A 20,350-nucleotide genomic window follows, 5' to 3' on the forward strand; every position below is an offset into this window, starting at 1 on the left:
TAGCAATCCCCGTTGTGTGTATTGTGGTACAATAAAGTTACGTAGTGAGAGCACTGAAGAAAAAACAACAGCTACATCGTATGAGATACGCTGTTTCTTTTATGAGTTGCTATTGACTCCGTGAGTGTCATCATGTGACGCAAGGTAAACCAATCGTGGCATGAGTTACAAGGTTGGCTCATGTCTGAATCAGAAAACAAGACGTGAATGGGCATTACGGGTATTCGTCAGGTCGTAATGTGACATGGTAGACGGATGACGGCGATTCTAACACATATATGATTGGTCGGCATTCGTTTAAAACCTATAGGTAGTGAAATGAATCCAGTTTGTGTTCTCTAACCGGGGTGATTTATCACATCACCGTTGGGACGTCGGTATGATTCAGAACAATGAATTTAGATAAGTGAAAATTCTGTCTGCTGTCATTGTGTGAGTAATATTGGGCTACTTGGCAGTAGTTTTTAATGGGGGCGCCACGTAAAACAATTTCGGGAACAGTATGCGCTGTTTAGTCAAACCTGTCTATAGGATTGACAAGCTTGGGTTACGCGGCATGAGAGGCTTCTTAAATAGATTGGGTATTTGCGTTTGGCTTTACCCTTATCGTATTGCGAGGCGGGTTGTATTAAGTGTAAATCTTACTTCAAAAATGAATGTACATTCCGTTGGATTCTTGAATTGATAGTACCACAGTAGTATATTTAAAAGGGATCCCCGATAGCTAATTTAGTAGAGGGGATTGAGTATATTTATCCTTCATATTACCAGCGCTATATGTAAAATATTAATTTTAAATATTGGTTCTCTGACAATGCATGTAGGGTGAATCACTTTGCGTGCATTGTGCGACGCCAATGGGACAGTCAAATTTGATAACGTTCTTTTAAATATTGGTTTCCCTGGCAAAATATGCAATGAAAATCACCTTTTGTGCATTGTAAGAGGCAATAGGCATAGTCGGACTAGCTGGCGTTTTATCGATGATGGCTCATTAATTTTGTCTCACAGAACTAATTGAAGAACTAGTGATTGACATGAAACTGGTCTGGAGCCTGAAACGGCCAATGAGCAAGCAAGGATACGAATTGTGGATACTACGTATCAGCGTCTAACGTGACAAGGTACATGAATTTGCCGTTTGGTGCTTTGGGTCAAATGTATTTGTCATAGGATGGTAAATATCCAAGCCATGAAACTAATGATCAAGTAAAAAGAGAATTAATGGGGTCTTAATAGAGACTGATCTTTTCTGCTCTAGGATATCTGTGCTTGAACAGCGTTTTGGTGCATTGCTCATCAACTTGCAAGGCACGTGGAATAAAGGTTTCCACGTGAGATAAATAAAAAATCATTGGATTTTATGGATTATGTGTTTTAAACTTTTCTTGGTGACAGGTAATGAGTCTCAACAAAAATACAGGTCTAACATATGACTTGTGGAGTTGGTTGTTGTGCTGAATTGGTTTTCTTCCTTGTGGAGTTGGTTGTTGTTATGAATTGGTTTTCTTCCTTGGCGGTGGCCTAGACATTTAATTGTGGTCACTTAATATGTGGTACAACTGAATGGGTAAATATACTCATTCAATGGTTGTCGCCTTAGGGGGTTTGTTGCAAACCTCACAAAGACTGATTGGATGTGTCTTTTTGTTGGAATGGGTTATTTGGGTTCTAATATTCTCTGTCATTGCTCATCACTCTATAGAGTCTTTGTTTTTGGTGTGTGTGTTCTCATGGCTGATGGTGTCTCTTGTTGTGCACCATCAGAGGCACTGTTTTCCTCCTGGTTTGAGAACATTCCCACTACTGAACTTATGGTGAAGGGTTTAGGATCTTATGTGAGATACGTATTTATGATCAAACGATCTGTTGTTTTTAACAGCCCTGATGAAGCTCTTTGGGGTGAAACGTGTTGGCTGTATGGATCAAGAATAAAAGAAGAACTTTCTATGAAGACAAGTCTCCTTATCAATCTGTGTGATCTGTGTGCATATTATATGCTATTTACTATGTGCCTCTTTGCGCGATTGTAGTGTACAGTAATCAACCTTAACCAATTCAGTATTGGTCCTGCTCCAATAAGAAAAGTTTGGGGCAAACTGTTAGGCTCCAGTCTTAACTGCCTGGCCTTGTACTCTCCAGATGGGAACATAAGCAAGCCCAGATAGGTTTCAGCCCACTATAGCCTCATCAGTGAGGTATAACTTGAGTACTGTTAGACAGTGTGCAGGGGGCTCACATTTGGGTACAGCTGTCACATTTAGGGAGTCTACTGCAACAAATAAAAAGGTGATGGAAGGAGTGCTTGAATTAATCCCAGTTGCTAGAGATTGCTTCGCACTGTATCACAAGTCGATTGTTTTTCACCAACAATGAGTGCTTTAAATGGGCCGGTACTCACCGGTACTTAGTACCGGCATTTTTATTTTTATCACTCTGAGTACCAGCACTTCTCTACTGCCGTGGAGAGTACCAGTACTTATGAAGGGTAGGCGCATTGGCCTCTAGTGGTGTTAGCCTGTCTCTTTTAGTGGTGTTAGCCTGTCTCTTTGACAGCCAAAGCACTTTTATAGCCCTGAGCTGAGCCCCCACTGAGCAATTAAGCATTGGCTAATTTGCATGATATCCAGGTGTTCCCTGTCAGCTGCGTTGCAAGGAATCGAGGCAGTCCAGTGACAGCACAATGAGGAAAGCCATGGTGGGTAAGGAGCTTAAAGGGCTTTAATCCCAACAGATTATTTTGTGTGAGTGCCTGCTTATGTTTGTCTGTTTGCCTGCTTGTGTGTGCATGTTTTTGAGTGAGAGAAAAATGGGAGAAATATTACAACACAAGGAAATGTTAAAATATCACTGTTTAGCTTTCGTTTTGTTTCATATGTCATAATTTTGACTATGGGGCGTTTCTTGTACTGACCTGCGGACTTTGCTTGTTTGGAGTTTGGCTGGGTGCAGAGAACCACGTCAGTCTTTACATCTGGATTTTGCCCAGGAATATTTCTGTCACCAAAGCGGGAAACGCTCGCAGCTGGGGGTTCCTGCTTCTACCTTCGGAGGGTGAACTACAGTGTCCATCAGTCATCGGGACACAGACTCAGCCTCCTGACACGCCCCCACAGGTGTACTTAATCATCCTTGAACTCCGGCAGCGCGGGCGTTTCTTGTACTGACCTGCAGACTTTACTTGCTTGGAGTTTGGCTGGGTGCAGAGAACCACGTCAGTCTTTTCATCTGGATTTTGCCCACAAATCTTTCTGTCGCCTCTCGCGGAAACGCTCGGAGCTGGGGGTTCCTGCTTCTACCTTCGGAGGGTGAACTACAGTATCCATCAGTCATCGGGACACAGACTCAGCCTCCTGACACGCCCCCACAGGTGTACTTAATCTGCCTTGAACTCCGGCAGCGCGGGACGAGCCGGGCGGAGCCCGGGCAAAGGGCGGGCCGTCTGTGGCCGTCCGGGGCAGGACAAGGCTGGGCTGGGCCACAGACTTTGGTCTTGTTACTGAGCCTATTCACGTTTTCTCAAGTGAGATTTTAGAGATATTGACTGTGGACATTGTCCAGTATTACTTATCATACCAGGCTCTAGGCCTGTGTGTCGATCCTGGTATTATTATGTTTGAATATTCATGTTAGTCTTTATTCTTTTAAATTTCTACTAAACAGTAAGGGTTTGTCGCTAGGTTTAATAATGTCTAAACAGAAATCTGATAAAGCCTTACCAGTGTTAGCAACTCTAGATAATTACCTAGTGAAAGTCGTTAATAAAATCAATAACGACTGGAGAGCATCGCTAGGACGAGGGAGTCCCCCGGTTACACACCAAGTTTCTCCCTCCGACTTGGCTGTACCAGTAAACGATAACAGTTTAGAATTAGATAGTAGATTAGTTGTTACGACTGAAGCCCAGGTCCACTCAGATTCCCATCCGGATATACTGGATGTATCAACCGAGGCAATTGAACAAAGCCCACCACCCACTAGAGCAGTGAGGGCATGTAGGAAGTTGCAAACCAAACGCGGGGGAAATCGAAACAAAAAGAGAGTAGGAACATCGCCTGAAAGCCCCCGTGATGTCCCCGAATTATTGGAAAGAAAAAGCGCTGCTATACTAAATTCTGAGCAACTCTATCTACTGGTCAGAGTTATCGAAAATACTAAAAGAGATTATAAAACCCCTAGTGCTTAAATTGGATACTATCTCCCTAGAAGTACAACGATTAAAGGGTCTTATGGAAACGCACCTTACCATGACTGAAAGATCAAAGGTTGCTGCCACAGACCCAGTCTTAGAGGGTAATGGTACTAGTAAAAGCCTACCTAACCCTCCAAGAGGGGGAATTAGTGTAGCCCCAACTGTTATGCCTGACCCAATACCAACTAAGTGTTAAAGTAACCAGGGTACTGTACCATCAGATAGTACACCGGGATTCAGGGAAGTGAAGAAAAGTCGCTTTATTAATCTGCCCCCTGACTGTGCACCCTATGTGGTTGTTTTGACCAATGTCCCGCCTTACGATTCCCATGCCACCCAGCTCCACCAAGAATCCCATGAATCACTAAAAAACAAAACAGTCTCATGGCTAAATAAGCATTGTGGTTTTCCAACTGCCTACTCCGATCAAATATTATCTACCAGGCGGGTAAATTGGATTGGCCCGTCTAGAAAGACTTGTAGGGGTGACTGCGTTATTATAAATTTCAAACACCCCCAACATGTTGCAACAGCCCTGTTAAGAGCAGCCTCCCTAGTACATGATGCGAATAGCATATATGTACGCCCACTTGGCTATTTTTATAGTCCATCAATTGTAGTACCCCCGTCATCAACAGAAGCAGACCCCTTTTACCAACTGTCCACCCCGTCTTTGAACTAACTATGCAGAATAAATTTCAAGCTCTAAGTCTTCTGGATACTAATGATTCACATCTACAGGGTTGTGGATCATCTACTGGGGAGATCATTCAAAGTCATATAACGGAACCAACCGCCCCGTGCACAACCCCGGAGCAAATTTTGATGGGCGGCCTAATAGTAAATATTGACCTTAATGATGCTCAATGTCAATTTAAAGGCGGGAGCCAGTACACATACTACTGGTGTTCTGGGCGCTAAAAGTACTACGCATGTTAATGGTATTGCAATTGTCAGCTGGAATATCGCCGGTCTAAAATCCAAGGGTAATGTCCTGGGCTGGAAAGACTTTATTAACCACTTGGCTGCTAAGGGTGTTCGATGAGCTCCATTGACTTTCCATTGAAATCAATGGAAAGTCCATGACGAGTTACCCTTGTCATTAGCGCTGAAGGGGTTAATAGTCATGATATTTTATGCTTCCAGGAAACTTGGTGTAGGGAAGACGTACATTACGAGGGTTTTGTATCCTACTGTTTGGCGGCGCAAGGTTCAACCTCAGGGAGAGCTAAAGGAGGACTTATGATCCTGGTTTCGATCAAACGAAAGATAGTAGTAAAAAGGTATTTGACCGTGGGCGCATACGCCCAGCTTTTGTGGCTCACTGCGGACCATGGGCGTAACATATTATTTGTTAATTATTACAACAATGTGTTTGATAACTCTAGGTCGTCAGTAGTCAATAATCTAGCGAGTGAAATTGACAACCTTTGTATTGAATCTAATGTTTTATTTGATTTAATTTGGGTGGGCGATTTTAATCTGCCTCTAGGTGAACTGTCTACCCAAAAGGTCTGTGGGGTTACTAATAATGTTGGTTCTGATGATTTGCATTTTAAACATGACAATTACGGCGATTCATTACACAAGCTTATGGGCTGCCATGACCTGGAAATTTTAAAGTTTGCCAAAGACAATATGGGTCAAATTATTCCTACCTTTAAAAATAAGCAAAGCAGTTCAGTAATCGATCATGTGATTGTTTCATCGAATATTACTTCATACTTTGCCCCCCCAAGATTGAGGTCTCAACTTTAAACGACCATAACTGTATAATTTTGGAATGTACTCTAAAGTGGAAATAGGTACCACAATTAGTAATGTGGAGCCACACAGGCCCAATGGTGTAAGAATAAGATGGGCTGGAGAGAAGGCTAAAGACCTGTTAAGTTCTATTGTTAAAGAGAGCCTAACCGATATTACCCTTATTCTTGACATTAATACAGATTATGGGCGGGTTTTAACTGCTTTTAACGATATTAACAAATCCATCAAGGCCAGGTTCACCAAACACAAAAAAATTCAAAGTAGAAATGGACCGGGTTGGTTTGACCATACATGTACTAGTTTGCTAACTAAGCTCAAATGCGCTCTGGTAAAAAAGCCTAGGGCTCATGGGGAAATAGTTAACTTGAGATTTGAGTATAAGCATGCATTAAAGAAAAGGAAGGGGGAGATGCAGGAGCAGGCCTGGGCTTCGCTTAATGAAGCTGCGGAGCTATCCAATAACACATTGTTTTGGGCAACTGCCAATTCCGCTTTTCTCAAGGAAGAAAACGTACCTGAACTAATCTCCAACGTATCCAGTGATGACTGGGTCTCGCATTTCTCTAAAATATTTGGTGTGTCAAACATTGTCGATAACAATCCTAATAGATGGCCCATTATTCCTTTGGACATAAGTATTAAAGAGGTTGTGCTTGGCATTGGTACCAGCAAGGGGGGTAAAGCTCAGGGACCGGATGGGGTACCCATAGATGCTTACAAAGCAGCCCCAGAGTTGTGGAGCCGCCTTTTGGCCATTGTTTTTAACGCGGCTGTATGTACCGAGCCACCAAAAACATGGGGGGAATCCATCATTATCCCGATTTATAAAAAGGGCAACAGGTCTGACGCAAGAACCTATCGGCCCATCTCTCTTCTGGACTCCTCAGTTAAGATCATGAGTAGAGTTGTGTTGGTCAGACTGGAAGAGTGGACCGAACAAGAGGGTATCTTGGCTGATAGCCAGTTTGGATTTAGGAAGGGTCGGGGGACACTCGACCAGTGTATTAATCTTGATTTACTGATAGGTAAATATACTGAAGCCAAACAGGGCCCATTATACCTCTGCTTCGCAGACCTCAGTAGTGCTTTTGACATGGTCGACCACTCTATACTGTGGCCGACCTTGTTACAGTTAGGAGCACCCGAGGGAATCATTTTTTTCCTTGCCAGATTATATGAAAAGTTAGAAACCTGTGTGCGCTATGGCACCAATGGGGAATGCACACTGAAATTTAGGGTAAAACGAGGGATTAGGTAGGGCTGCGTATTAGCCCCCCTTCTTTTTATATTGTTCATTAATGAAATCAACTCCATCTTAAAAGAAGTAAAAGCTGATGCCCCTAGAATTAAAGACGTCTCCGTACCTGTGTTGTTGTATGCTGACGACGCTGTCCTACTGTCAAGAACACCCCGCGGATTACAGCGTCTGATTGACAGATTCTCTATCTTTATTAAGGATAGAAAACTGTCTATCAACAAGGGGAAGACACATACAATGACTTATGGTGCTAGAAGAAAAACCTCTAATGCCTTTTTTATTGAGGGTGAAAAGGTGCTGGAAGTTGACAAATTTTGTTATCTTGGTATAACCTTCTCGAAAAACAAAAAGTGGACTGATGAATTTAATAATATTAGTAATAAAATGATGAAAAATGCACATGGTGTTTTTAGATTTGCAGCAAAAGTTGGTGATAGACGCACCAGGGACATGCTTCAAATCTATCAAGCCAGATGCGTCACCATTGCGATGTACGGTGCCGGGGTATGGGGACATACGCGCTCCCACAATTTGCAACTGGAGGAAAACTCTTTTTTTTAAAAACTCTTATGTTTACCTCCGTCTGCTTCGACTGAGTTGATTCACCGGGAATTGAATATCCATTTTTTAGATGATCTACTATTAATGAGACCACTAATGTTATGGCGGTCAATATGGCTCCAAGAAGATAAAGCATTTAATAGATCTATTATAGAGGATTGCCTGTTAATGGATAAATTCCGTAACATACCATGGTTAAAATATATTGCCGACCGCTATTTAGAAATATTTAATATCAATATTTTGAATGACCCAAGTGCCGCATCTAAGATACCCAAAGCAGAGCTTAAAACTACATTCCTTACCCACCAAGTGAGGAAACGGATTTCAGTCTCTAGATCTATGTCCACAGTAATATTTTACAATAAATACAATATGAATGAAGGTCCACCAGGCTATTTATCAATGGTGACTAGGCCATCCCACAAGTTTGTACTAACCAGGTTGAGGTTTGGCGTAGTATACCAATTAGTGGCACTGCCAAACCTTAAGAAACATCCAGTTGGGCCCTGCCTGGGTGATGGCGTTACTAAACGGAGCACTGTGCACTTTTTATTGATTTGTAAATTGTACACAAACTTCCGATTAGTTTATCTGAAACCCCTGTTTGTTAAATACGGAGCGTGTACTGCTAACCAGGCAATGAACTTGTTATTTAATATGGAGTCTGCTGATATTTGTTTTTAAACTGCCACCTTTTTAAATTTTTCTATTAAGGCACGTAGAAATATGCTATTTAGGAATCTTGTCTGTATTTTATGCCATGTTTCTATGTTTTTTACTCTGTAATATTGACATTGTATATATTCTGTGCTTTTATGGTCATTTTATGTGCCGAATAAAGCTTCATGAAATGAATTGAATTGACTATGCAGATGGGAAGAGCAGTAGCGGCTGCTACCGGACTCGGGTGGTAGCCTGTGATGGCCAGGTGCCGTCTCTCCTCCGTCCTCTTCTTCTGGACTGCAGTTTTGGCAGGCTACAGGAGCCAGCAGAAAGCACCCGGCTCCTAGGCACCCGATAGCCAATCACAAAGCTGCAGTGCAGCGTTGTGATTGGTCTGAACGCTGTGGATGAGTGCTCAGTCAGGGAATGGGGGCCTGGGCATGTTCTCCATGCATGCTGCATGCACAAGTCAATGATCAACACCTGCTTCCTGCTGTCACGACCTGGCTTGAATCCGGTCTATTTTGGCGGGGACATAATTAGCCAGCACTAGTAAGTGCTTGGAGTCTTTGGACGACTGACACAGCAAGAGCAGAGCTCCAGGTCCATGTCAACAGTTCAGAAACAAAGGAAGGAACTGAAGGCAGCACTTCTATGCAGGCACATGTTTTTTTGGATAACAGGAGGCATCTCAGCGAATCACCTGAATCCCAGGGCAAGAATTAGGGCGAATGGCCTAACTTCAGGGGTATTTTAATCCAGAAGGATATGCCCTCTATTGCCCCAGATTTTTGTGCTTAGTCAATTTCCTTTTGCTGACAGTGTGTGTTGCAATGACAACTTCAATGGTGTGCAAGGTGTAAAACAATATTTTGAAACATACGTTTGCAAATCCTATTATGACCTCAGTTACGCATCCACTACTCCCCTCTGCTTCTGGTGCTTGCAGAGTTAAAACAGAACACCCGGCTTGAAAATCAATCTACACAAGTCTGAAGTCCTTGACTGAATAGTTCTCTAAATAAGATAGAGGTATACTGTGCAGTTTCCCATTTAGCTGGGCACCTAAAGCGGATACTTATTTGAGAATCCAGATCGCACCATCCATAGAGAAGATCATAGTGTTGAGTGACTATCCTGTATTACAAGAGCTGCAGAAACCGTTATGGGCGCTGCCCTGCCACCTGGCTAGGGAGACCAGCTGCAGTGAAAACAATCAAACTTCCATGGGTTTTACATCTGTTACAGGCCTTGCTGCTAGAGACTTAAAGTTTATTAATCGGGGGCTCAAGATCGCAATAAGTAGAAGAACCCACACTAGCATTCAAAAGTCTCCAACTTCTGACTTGGAATGGGCAACTGGCACACCTTACTTTACATAGTATTTCTTAGCAGCCCAGCTGCAATACATGGTCGTGTAGGATAAGATTAGCATAGGTGCTTACTTGTAGTAGAGTATAGTGGTTCGGCGGCGACACACAGGTTAGCCAGAATAATGGATGGTTGTGACACTGCACTGTCTTGGCAGAGGGGAGGAAGGGAGTTGGGGATTACCTTTGGTATGTTGAGTTCCTCACCAGCCTTGGGACTTCACCAAAGGTGTGTGTTACATGTCAAAATTAAACTATACAAAGGTAAACATAAAATGGATATTAACTGAAATGATAAAGACACTACTGGGCTACTGTGAGGACATCAAGCAATACAGAAAAACAGCATGACTTCGATCACCTCTGCGGATTCAATAAAATGAATGTTTGTGGCACAGAAACGAGCAGATGACTCGTGAGTTACTCGTCACAGGGCTGTCCTTACCTTGTGTATTCTTCTTGCAGCTGACCTGGGTCAGGGGGGAAAAACTTTACAGCCAATCTCAGAAGTGTATTCTTTGGCCCTAGGAAGAAAATGAAAATTGAAGTAATTGGCATCTAACAGTGATTTTTCAATGTTCACAAGTTGTACATCTTCACATGCTTAGATTAACTAACCCACACCCCACCAGAAAGGAAGATCCAATAAACATGAGCACATATTAAATTGAAGGTATCGCTTTTCAAGCAACTTCCTCAATAACATCTGAGAGTGCAAGTTTACATATCACACTGTTCTTATGTACGATTTCGTTTTTATACTTACTTGAGGTTCACGAAAGCATTAGCATTATTGCTAATATAAATGCACTGCCATTTTAAATGCTCTATTTTGTTCTCCAGTATTGTATGTTGCATATTTTAGCTCAACTATGTTAGTAAGAATCTGAAGCTGGGACAACAAAAAGAGGATTGCAGAAATGTGTTTACTCACCCTTATTACTAGGGAAAGCTTCAAGTATCTCCCAAGGTCTTCCCACAAGTAGAGCTTGGTACCTGCTCGTTAGCGCCTATCTGTATTTTCAACCCATCACGTCGCCCTGCTTCAGTCGCTTGCATTGAGAAGAAGTGCATACTATAGATGTGACTCCATAATGTATGGATTTCAGCATTGCAGTCTCCATCTTTCAGAAGGGGGTTCCTGGGTGGAAGGTGTGGTCAGTTGATCTAGAATTGTGCCTTTGCTTATTCTGATGCATGCTGGCTACTTTTGCATTAAACATGTCATAGTCTTCTATGAGCTATCCCGGATGTCTGTTTTCTTTTACAGAATCTGGTGTATTGGCTTGGAAATGCCTTTGCTCAGCGAGCAGGGCAGGCTCTGACGAGACCTCCTCAGGACGAGGACAGGTTCTAGACATAAGGTAGAGATTTCTGTAAGCGGACTGGGGTAGAGCACAGCCAAGAACTGGACCTGGCGATTCAACCAAACAGAGTGAGCATGTTAAAGTAAACTTAGGTGAAGTCTAATAGTGTTTAGCGTATTGCGCTTTCTTGCTTTGCATATATTGTTTCGTTATTGTATGTAATGTGATAAAGTGAACTGAGGGAGCCATTTTGGGTTGGGAACAACATAACATTTCACTCGTCAAGCAGGTAGTTATTGGTGGAGTCCTCTAGTGAAGATTGTGTGTGCAATCTATGGTTTAGAGCAAGCAGACTCTTGAAATAGTGCTGGAAAAGGGGAGGAGCGCCAGAGCCAGAAGCACGGACACTTGAAGGATCAATGTGTCCACGAATGAGGCCTCTGGTCCGGCCACCCAGCTACTTCACTAGCCCATGTGTGCACACAGACAACAGTTGGCCAACAGCATGGGGATCTTTGGGTGTGATACCTTAACTGACAGACTCCTTACCGTACGTTGCATTTCCTTCCCAATGCTTTCCTAGTTTTGAGATGTGGTCCCAAGGCTCGTGTGACCATTCCGGTTTACTGTGCGTGAATAAAGGAGCAGAGATGGGGGCAGAATAATCTAAACAACAGACTCTCACTAAACGGGACTCCTGCCAATGCTATGTACCATCAGTATGCTATACCTATGTGCACATTTCTGAAACAGTGGATGGGGATCACTAAAGAAGCTGACGAGAAATCCTGTCTTGGGCATGGTACCGTCTAGCTAGAGAGATTATGAACTTTCAAACAAGTTAAAAGATGCTAAAGAGAAGATAGAGGCCAAGCAAGGGCCACTCTAGTCACCGCGGCACGAGGAGGCCGGCAAACACAAACATGTCCCTGGTATGAAAGAGACCCAGGAGAAACTGGAATACCAAATAGGACAAAATTAGGGAGAGAGTGAAGGATTACTGCTCTACCTCTTCAATACGCATTCCCCCGGATCACTGAACCACAAGCATAACAAGCATTGGCATAGCCAATAGGTCTCGCCTTTGGGGCCTTATAAGTGTTCAGCAAAATCTATCCACTTTGCCAATGCTTTTTTAAGCTCTGTTGTAGAGCATTGTGGCTACATAAAAGTATTATAAGTATTTTTGTTACCTTATATATAACGAAGAAGATATTATGTACAACTGAGTGACTCAATCAGAAAAAGAATACACATTAAAAATGTATCGTAGTTTTTTTGTCCTTGCAATGCTGGCAACTTCTTCCTGGCAGTTCTTCTAAAGTTGAGGTGGTGCTTATTGATTGATGTTGAGGCGGTGTTGAGTGATGCTGTGGTGGTACTTAGTGATGCTGTGGTGGTTGTGACTGTAAGAACGAGCAAGGCGGTAGTGAGGCTTGGTGAGGTGGTGGTATTGCGGTGGTGTTTAGGTGCTCCTTAGTTTGTGCTGACTTCGGTTCAGCTGGTGTTATGGTGATGCTCGTTTGATGCTGAGGTGATGTTGCGCAGGAGGATATCTTTTTTAAGAGTTTGCATAAATTACACAATACACCATTCAAGCGCCGCAAGGCAAGCTCAAGCTCAAGCGAAAGCACTGCTGGATGTTTTCGAGCCTCACCCGTGTTGTGTGATGTGTGGGAAGGGTGGGATCAATGTTTACCTAACCCACTACATTATTTCAACGTGCAACGGCGACATTGAACAAAACAAAATGGGTACATTAAAACATAATAAAACGTACAAAACAATATGCTCCAGGTCCGATTGAGACAGCAAATTGCACCACACTGCTAAAATGCAGAAACAGCCACGAGTAAGTACAAGGAGAGCGCTTCAACAGACCAAATTTATTTTTGTCTGTGTTTTGTAATGGGTCAACAATGCGCTCAGAGGGGGGAGGAGCCAAGATGGCGATCGGGACGGACGCGTAGGCTCCCGGCTCCGTGACCCTCCGAGTGCCCCGCACGACTATCCTGCACATCATCCTGGCATCGCGCTACATTCTGTGTGGGGGAAGGAGCACTGAAACTGATGGCGCGATCCCCAGATCCCTGCCGGCCCCAGAATCTGAGAAATCCGTGACGGCAGTCAGCGGCCCTAAAGTCTCTTGAGCCGGGACATAAGCTGCAGAACATGGCCGGGTGAAGAGGCAACAACAGCGGCCATCTGTACTGGGGCGGAGTCGATCTACTGGTGCGCAGTGACCATCGGTCAGATTGTTGCCGCGGACGCCTTAATTGACAAGCAACGTGGTGATGTAGCACCCCCCGAAGCGCTGGCCTGGTGGGCACATTCTATGCCTACGGAGCACATATTGTAGCTGCTCCGACGCTGTTTAAGATTTGGCCCGGTTTTCGTGGGCCACTCCCGAATTTTCGGCTGGCGCTGATCGGGGGCGAGGACGATCGCTGCGGGAGATCTCTCTTTGGGAGTCTGCCTTCATTGTCTTCACGAATTGAATAGCGGCCACATCGTGCTGATCCGCCTCTGACGGACTACCAATCCCCGTTTGTGATGGAAACGCCGGAGTGTCGCCTGGGTGGGATGGAGACTGCCATCCTGGGTACTGCGATACAGAAAAGGGGGTGGTGATGAACAGAGTGTCTGAATTAAGCAGACCACTCTTACCCAGTCCAAAGATCAGGGCTTGATCCATCACCGTTATTTATCTCACTGCCCCATCCCAGCTCAGAACCTGGCTATATGCAAATTAGTCTGTCCCTGGCCCAGTGCATCATGGGAACAGGGCAGACCAAACTACAAAGCCAATTCTTCACCAGAAAGGAGACAAGCTACCGGGGACCGGTTTCTGGCATTTCAGCCTCTTCGGCCCGGCTTGCTTGAATCCTGATGGAGCAGTGAGAAAGGGACTCATGTCTGAGTATACGCTGCCACACCTATAGTGGCCAAAAACGATACAGAAAAGGGGGTGGTGATGAACAGAGTGTCTGAATTAAGCAGACCACTCTTACCCAGTCCAAAGATCAGGGCTTGATCCATCACCGTTATTTATCTCACTGCCCCATCCCAGCTCAGAACCTGGCTATATGCAAATTAGTCTGTCCCTGGCCCAGTGCATCATGGGAACAGGGCAGACCAAACTACAAAGCCAATTCTTCACCAGAAAGGAGACAAGCTACTGTGTGTTGCAATGACAACTTCAATGGTGTGCAAGTTGTAAAACCGGAGTGTCGCCTGGGTGGGATGGAGACTGCCATCCTGGGTACTGGGGTACAACAAGGGGGGGGAGTATACACAGTCAAGTGGCGCTGCGATATGGGAGAAAAAGACCATGCTGTCCTGCGGCGATATCCTTGCTGCTCTTGGTGACTTTCGATCTGCCTGGGAACATAGCTCCAGTGAGCTGGGGAGGAAGCTGGATGGTGTTACGCTCCTGCTGGAACACTCACGGTTGGACGGCCCCCTGATACATAAAGATCTGCCCCAAACTATTTCTGAAGGGGAGTCCGTGGCCGCCCCTCTTTCCGGGGAGGTACGTGTGAGATTGGACTGTGCGGTGAATAATGGACAGCTATCCGTTGGCCTGGACTATTCTGATGGTCCCCCTTCACAGCAGATGATGGCGGATTCGTACTTTGCACCGCTACCGACGCCCCATGCTTGGTCACAACGACGGCTGTCTCCTGTGCCTGCTTCTTCCGTCCTTGTCCTTGCGTTCCCGATGTGGACTACGTGTACTGGGACTGTCTCAGGGAAGATGGCCGTATGTTCTGATGACTTGGCTGGTGACCCGCGACGTCCATTTTGTGTGTTCATGTTGCTCTTCGGCCTTGCTTGGATATTTTGTTTCTTTCTACTGACTGATATGAGAATCGATCGGCAGATGTGCCTTATGGGACTTGCAAGGACTGGCCAGGGGTGAGATGTATCTCTTCAACGTTGACATCTAGGTGGCTGGCGGGGATGGGGGACGCACGTTATTTTTGATACGCTTCTTTGTACAGTATTTTGATAATTCTCCCCATTACTTACTGACTTGATTGCTTGCTGTTGTGTACTATAGGTCTTGGGGAGGAGTGTTTTTTGTGGGAGGGGGTGGCCGGGAGCCCGTACAGATGGCCCTCCTCCAGTTTTATAAAATATCTTTTCCTTCTCTTTCTTGGACTAAATTTCGGGTATTCTTCGTGGGCGATAGGCACGCTGCTAGGGGGGGGGTAGGCCGTAGCCTCTGCAGGGGTGCAGGGTGGGGGGTGGGGAGGGGGGGTTCTTTCGTTTTGTCCTTTTTCTGTTTCTATGGGCCTTTTTTGTCTCTTCTCTTTTCCTTTTCTTTGTTTTCTTTATCTTCCCTTTCTTTTTGGGTCAGTGTGTCGGTTTGATATTGCGCCCTTTTTTTGCCTTTTTTGCCTTTTATGCCTTTTTGTACTTATTATTACGGTAACTTTGCGTTCATGGGGTGGGCGATGACTAGTGCGAAATGTGATTATGTGTTTTTCATCCTGATAAGTGTATTTCAGCACCGATACCTCAATTATGATTACTTGGTCTGTTGATATTCTGTCGTGGGCGTTGCTCACTCCCTGTCCTCGGTTGATTGTACTGCACCTGATCCTTTTATTTTCAATTCATAAAATTAACCATATCGAATCCTGTAGCTCACTGGTCACGTTAAACTACAGTACTGTTTTGGGACTACTGTCGTATCTCGTACTGGGGGGACTGCTGAGTTGTTTTATTGCTGACGGATGTGCTCATAATTGCTTTCGAGGCCAGCCAGGTGGTTGTAGGCCCGTATATGTATGCTATTGATGCACAATAAAGGTTTTTTAAAAAAAACAATGCGCTCAGAGTGACCATTGGTAGGGCTCTAAAGATTGCTGTTGCTCTTGTGGCCTGCATCTGTGTGTTTTGGGAATGTAAACATTCAGTGAATTGCTCTCAATCACAAGATCTGGATCTTCCTACTACGGAAGGAACCTTGTTTTTCAAGTTGTAAATACGTTTGGTGTTGCTATTAGGCCTCATGTTGTGTTCTTTATGTATAGATTATTTTCTCAAAAGTAAAAAGTTAACCTGTGGCAGATAAAAAAAAAAAAAAACACGCTTACATTTTGTTATGATCAATCTTGAAGGACTCGAGAGACAAGTAAGATTGTTAAAGGTTACTTTATTTCCCCGGAGCGCCGGGACTACGTCTAACACCAGCGGTTGGCGCCTCTCTCTAAAATGGCCGCCTTCCGCTTCCGGAAAACCCCTTCCGGTTCCGGCCGCAATAAACTAGACCGTCACCACATATCTCCCCCCTTTACGCTCAACACAACTTTGAGTAAACAGTCTTACTTGTTGTCCATTTCAAAGTCTTTAAATCTCTCCGGAATTCTTACAGCTCTGCCCGCTCAGTCGTTCTCACCACTCTTTCACCTCCTTCATTTCTCAGTGTAAACGGGCCACCGGCCTCTGTTCCTTCACGAGTACTTCCCGCCTTGTCCTTTCCAGGTCTATTCTTGTTCCTGCCTTTTCCTTCTTCTGATTCTCTGACTTCTCTGTCCACTCCAGCGCCTCTCTCTTCTACTTGCTGCTTGCCTTCTTCTACTTGCTCCGTGTTCCTTCCACCACCTTCTTCCGTGTCTCTCTCTACATTCTCTTCCACTCCGTCAGGCTCCGCTCCCCATTCCAAAATCTTGCTGCACTTTGCCATTCTGTCCTGCGACCACACTTTGCCATCGCTGAGGAGCGCCGACCTGGCGTGTGGTTCCAGCACTCGTAGTGGCGGTGTGAACTTACTTTCTCCCTTTCTCTTCAGGGTAGCCACCTTCACTCTAACCCAATCACCCTTCTCAAGTGACACACTTTGCACGTTACGTCTCTTGTTAAATTGTTCCGTGTACACTTCCTGTTCCTTCTCCAGATTTCTCCTGACTACGGCTGGCGACCACTTACTTTGCACTACCATCTTCCTCCATGCCATATTGTCTTTTGTAAATGGATCTCTTCCTCCGAGTACCTTGAAAGGGCTGTACCCAGAGCTGCCAGGTGTAATTCGGTACGCCCACAACATCTTGGGCAACTCTTTTTCCCAGTCCAGTCCATCATTTATGGCTGCTTGTATGGTGCCCATTATCACCCTGTTAAAACGTTCTACTTGTCCATTGCCTGCAGGGTGGTATATGGGTGTATGCTTGACCTCTATTCCATTTCTGGCCACAAACGCTTCCCATTTTACCGACTTGAACTGCGGTCCATTGTCGCATATGATGGTTTTTGGAATGCCTTCCTTGATGAATATGTCTCTCAGAAAGGCTATCACTGCCTCAGTGTCTACTGCTTCTCGTATTTCTATCTCGGGCCACTTGGAATACTTGTCGATTAAAACTATGGCGTATTTTTGTGTACCTTCCATGTTCAGAACAGGTCCCATGATGTCAACGGACACCATCTCCCACGGCCCCTCCGGCACAAGGAACTTTCCTAATGGGGGTCTCAGCATAGACTGGGATTTGTCTGCTTTGGCACACGACTCACATTGTCTGACATATCGTTCTACTTGAGAGTCAATAGCTGGCCACCAATAGGCTTGACGAGCCAAAGCTTTGGTTTTTGTGACCCCCTGGTGTCCTTCGTGCAACAGGGCCATCAAATGGTTTACGACGCCTTGTGGAGGAATCACCTTGTTGCCTCTCAGAATAAACAGGGGATTTTCTCCCAGTGACAATTCGTCTCTGACTTCCCAGTACCTCCTTAGTGTTTCTTTAAGGTGCCTCTTCTCAGGCCATCCATGGACCACATAACCTCTTACCGCCTCCAGGTCTTCGTCCTCTTTGTAGGCCTCTTCCCATTCCTGCGCATCGATCAATTTCTCCATGTCCTGTATGGTGGCTACCACATAACTCCCCAACTTAGAGTCCTCTTGTCCGTTCGCTTCCTCCTTTGCTGCTGCTCGGCTCAGGAAGTCCGCCACCTTGTTCTGTGGTCCCGGTATGTGCTCCACTTCATACACGAAATCAAGCAACCTGAGTGTCATCTTTGCTATTCTGGGTGTAGCATGGGCATGACCATTGGACGTTAAAACCTTTACCAGTGGTTTGTGATCGGTTCTGACCAGGAACTTGGCGCCCCACAAGTACTGTCTAAACCGCTCCATCGCCCATACCACCGCCAGCATCTCCTTTTCTATGACGCTGAACTTCTCCTCATTGGGTGCCAAGGACCTTTAGGCGAAGCTAACTGTCGATAACTCTACACTCCGTGCCTTCTGCGTCAACACCGCTCCCAGGCCCCTGTCACTTGCATCGGTGGTAAGGATGGACTCGGCCTCTGGGTCAAATCCCTTGAGGGGTATTGGTTCGCTCATCTCTTGTTTCAACGCGTCAAATTCCTCCTGTTCCTCCGTGTTCCATTTGAAACCATTTCTTTCCTTCAACAGCTGTCGCAGACGGTGTGTCTTGGTGGCAAAATGGGGAATGAATTTGCTATAGTACTCGGCCATTCCCAAGAATGACCTAACATCTTCCTTTTTCCCTGGCGCTGGTGCATCCAATATTGCTTGCATGTTGGCTCTTTTAGGTTCAATGCCCCTTCCGCTCACTTCATGGCCGAGGTAGGTTACAGATGGTACCCCGAATTTGCACTTGGACCATTCCGCTGTTAGACCATTTTCCTGCAACGCGCTTAACACTTTGTGCAGCTTTTCATTGTGTTCTTGCTTGGACGTTCCCATGACCAGGATGTCATCTTGGAAGAATTGAACACCTTCCACCTTCCGAAAGAGTCTATGCATCAGCTTCTGGAAGACGGCGGCCGCGGATGCAAACCCAAACGGCATCCTGACAAATTTGTAGCATCCGAAGGGTGTGATAAACGACGTGAGGTGATCACATGATGGATGCAGTCTAATCTGGTGGTAGGCAGATGACAAGTCCACTGTCAAGAACAAATGTATGCCTTTTGTCTTGGCCAACATTTCGTTGATGCGTGGAAGTGGAAACTTGTCAATCAGGATGTTTTTGTTTAGTTCCCTGAGGTCGACACACAGCCTCACCTTCCCGTTTGGCTTTTGAGCTACCACCAGAGGTGACAGCCACTCTGCGCTCTCTATGGCCTGTATCACACCGCTCTTCTCCAGTCTGTCGAGTTCAGCCTGCACGGCCTCTCTACATCTGAAAGGTATGTTCCTTACTTTGTGGATGACATGTTTGGCTCCCTCTTTCAACTTGATAAGGTGTTTGTACTTGATCAATTCGCCTATCTGTCCATTGAACACCTTGGGGTACACTCTGTGCCATGCTTCTTCGTCAGCTCCACTTTCCATGTCCATAAGCATCACCTTCTCAATGCCGCCTGGGTTCAGTTGTATTCCTAATGCCCCTTGGTCCTTCCAGCTGAGCACTGATGGTCCTCTCTCTGCAATGTACAACTTGCAGTTAGCTTTGCGTCCTCTGAACTCGAAGAGTAACGGGCAGTATCCTAACATGGGTATTCTCTGCCCCGTGTACGTGACGGGTCTTAGATCCATGGGGCGCAACTCCTCCTTTATTCTTGTTGCGAACTTTTCTTCCCATACTGGTCTTTGTATGATGGAAATGGGTGCTTCGGAGTCCACGATGATTTCAATGGGTACTCCACCTATTTGCATATTCAACCTCGGTTTGTCCGATTCTGCGCCTTCCACGTCCAAAACCTGTGCATCAATGTAGAGGACCTCCTCCAGCTCCTCGTCCTCCGTCTGGTTATCTTCTTCTTCTCGGTTTTCTCGGTCCACATACTTGACCATGGTTCCTTTTGATTTCATGCGGCATACCTTCTCGTAATGCCCAAAGATGTGGCAGTATGCACACTTCGCCCGGAACGCTGGGCACACTTTGTCATTTCCCATGTGTGACGTGCTTCCACATCTGTAACAGCTAGGTCGTCCACCTCTTCCCGTCTTGTGGGCTGTGCCTGTGGATTGTGTGTTCTTGATATTCTCCTGGCCCTTTGGTGGTTCTCTCTGCTTGGTCCTCTCACCTTTGCCATGCGTCATCACCCTGCACACCGTCTGTGTCCCACCAGTGTCCTTCCGAGCCGCTTGGGCGCACCGTTTGGACATTTCCGCCTTCTTCAACAAGGCCCACACTTCCTTCAGAGGTGCCTCTCCGTTTACCCATAGTTTTTCTTGAACATGCGTGTTTGATGTGTGCATTATGATCTGGTCCCTTATCAACTCATCATGGAGCGTGCCGAACCTGCACGTCAG

The 20,350-nt window shown here is 45.4% G+C and overlaps 1 protein-coding gene across 2 annotated transcripts in view; it reads right to left on the reverse strand.

Annotated features, from left to right (window-relative positions):
• FARP2 (FERM, ARH/RhoGEF and pleckstrin domain protein 2) overlaps positions 1-20,350 on the reverse strand; it is a 1,696,743-nt gene that overhangs the window by 1,139,325 nt on the left and 537,068 nt on the right. For both annotated transcript variants that reach the window (XM_078665691.1, XM_078665692.1), the window contains exon 5: positions 10,260-10,338. In XM_078665691.1, the coding sequence (XP_078521817.1) occupies positions 10,260-10,338 (79 nt within the window). The remainder of the gene's footprint in view (positions 1-10,259; positions 10,339-20,350) is intronic.

The sequence above is a fragment of the Lissotriton helveticus genome, chromosome 11, assembly GCF_964261635.1.
Source record: "Lissotriton helveticus chromosome 11, aLisHel1.1, whole genome shotgun sequence".
Classification (NCBI taxonomy): Eukaryota; Metazoa; Chordata; class Amphibia; order Caudata; family Salamandridae; genus Lissotriton; species Lissotriton helveticus.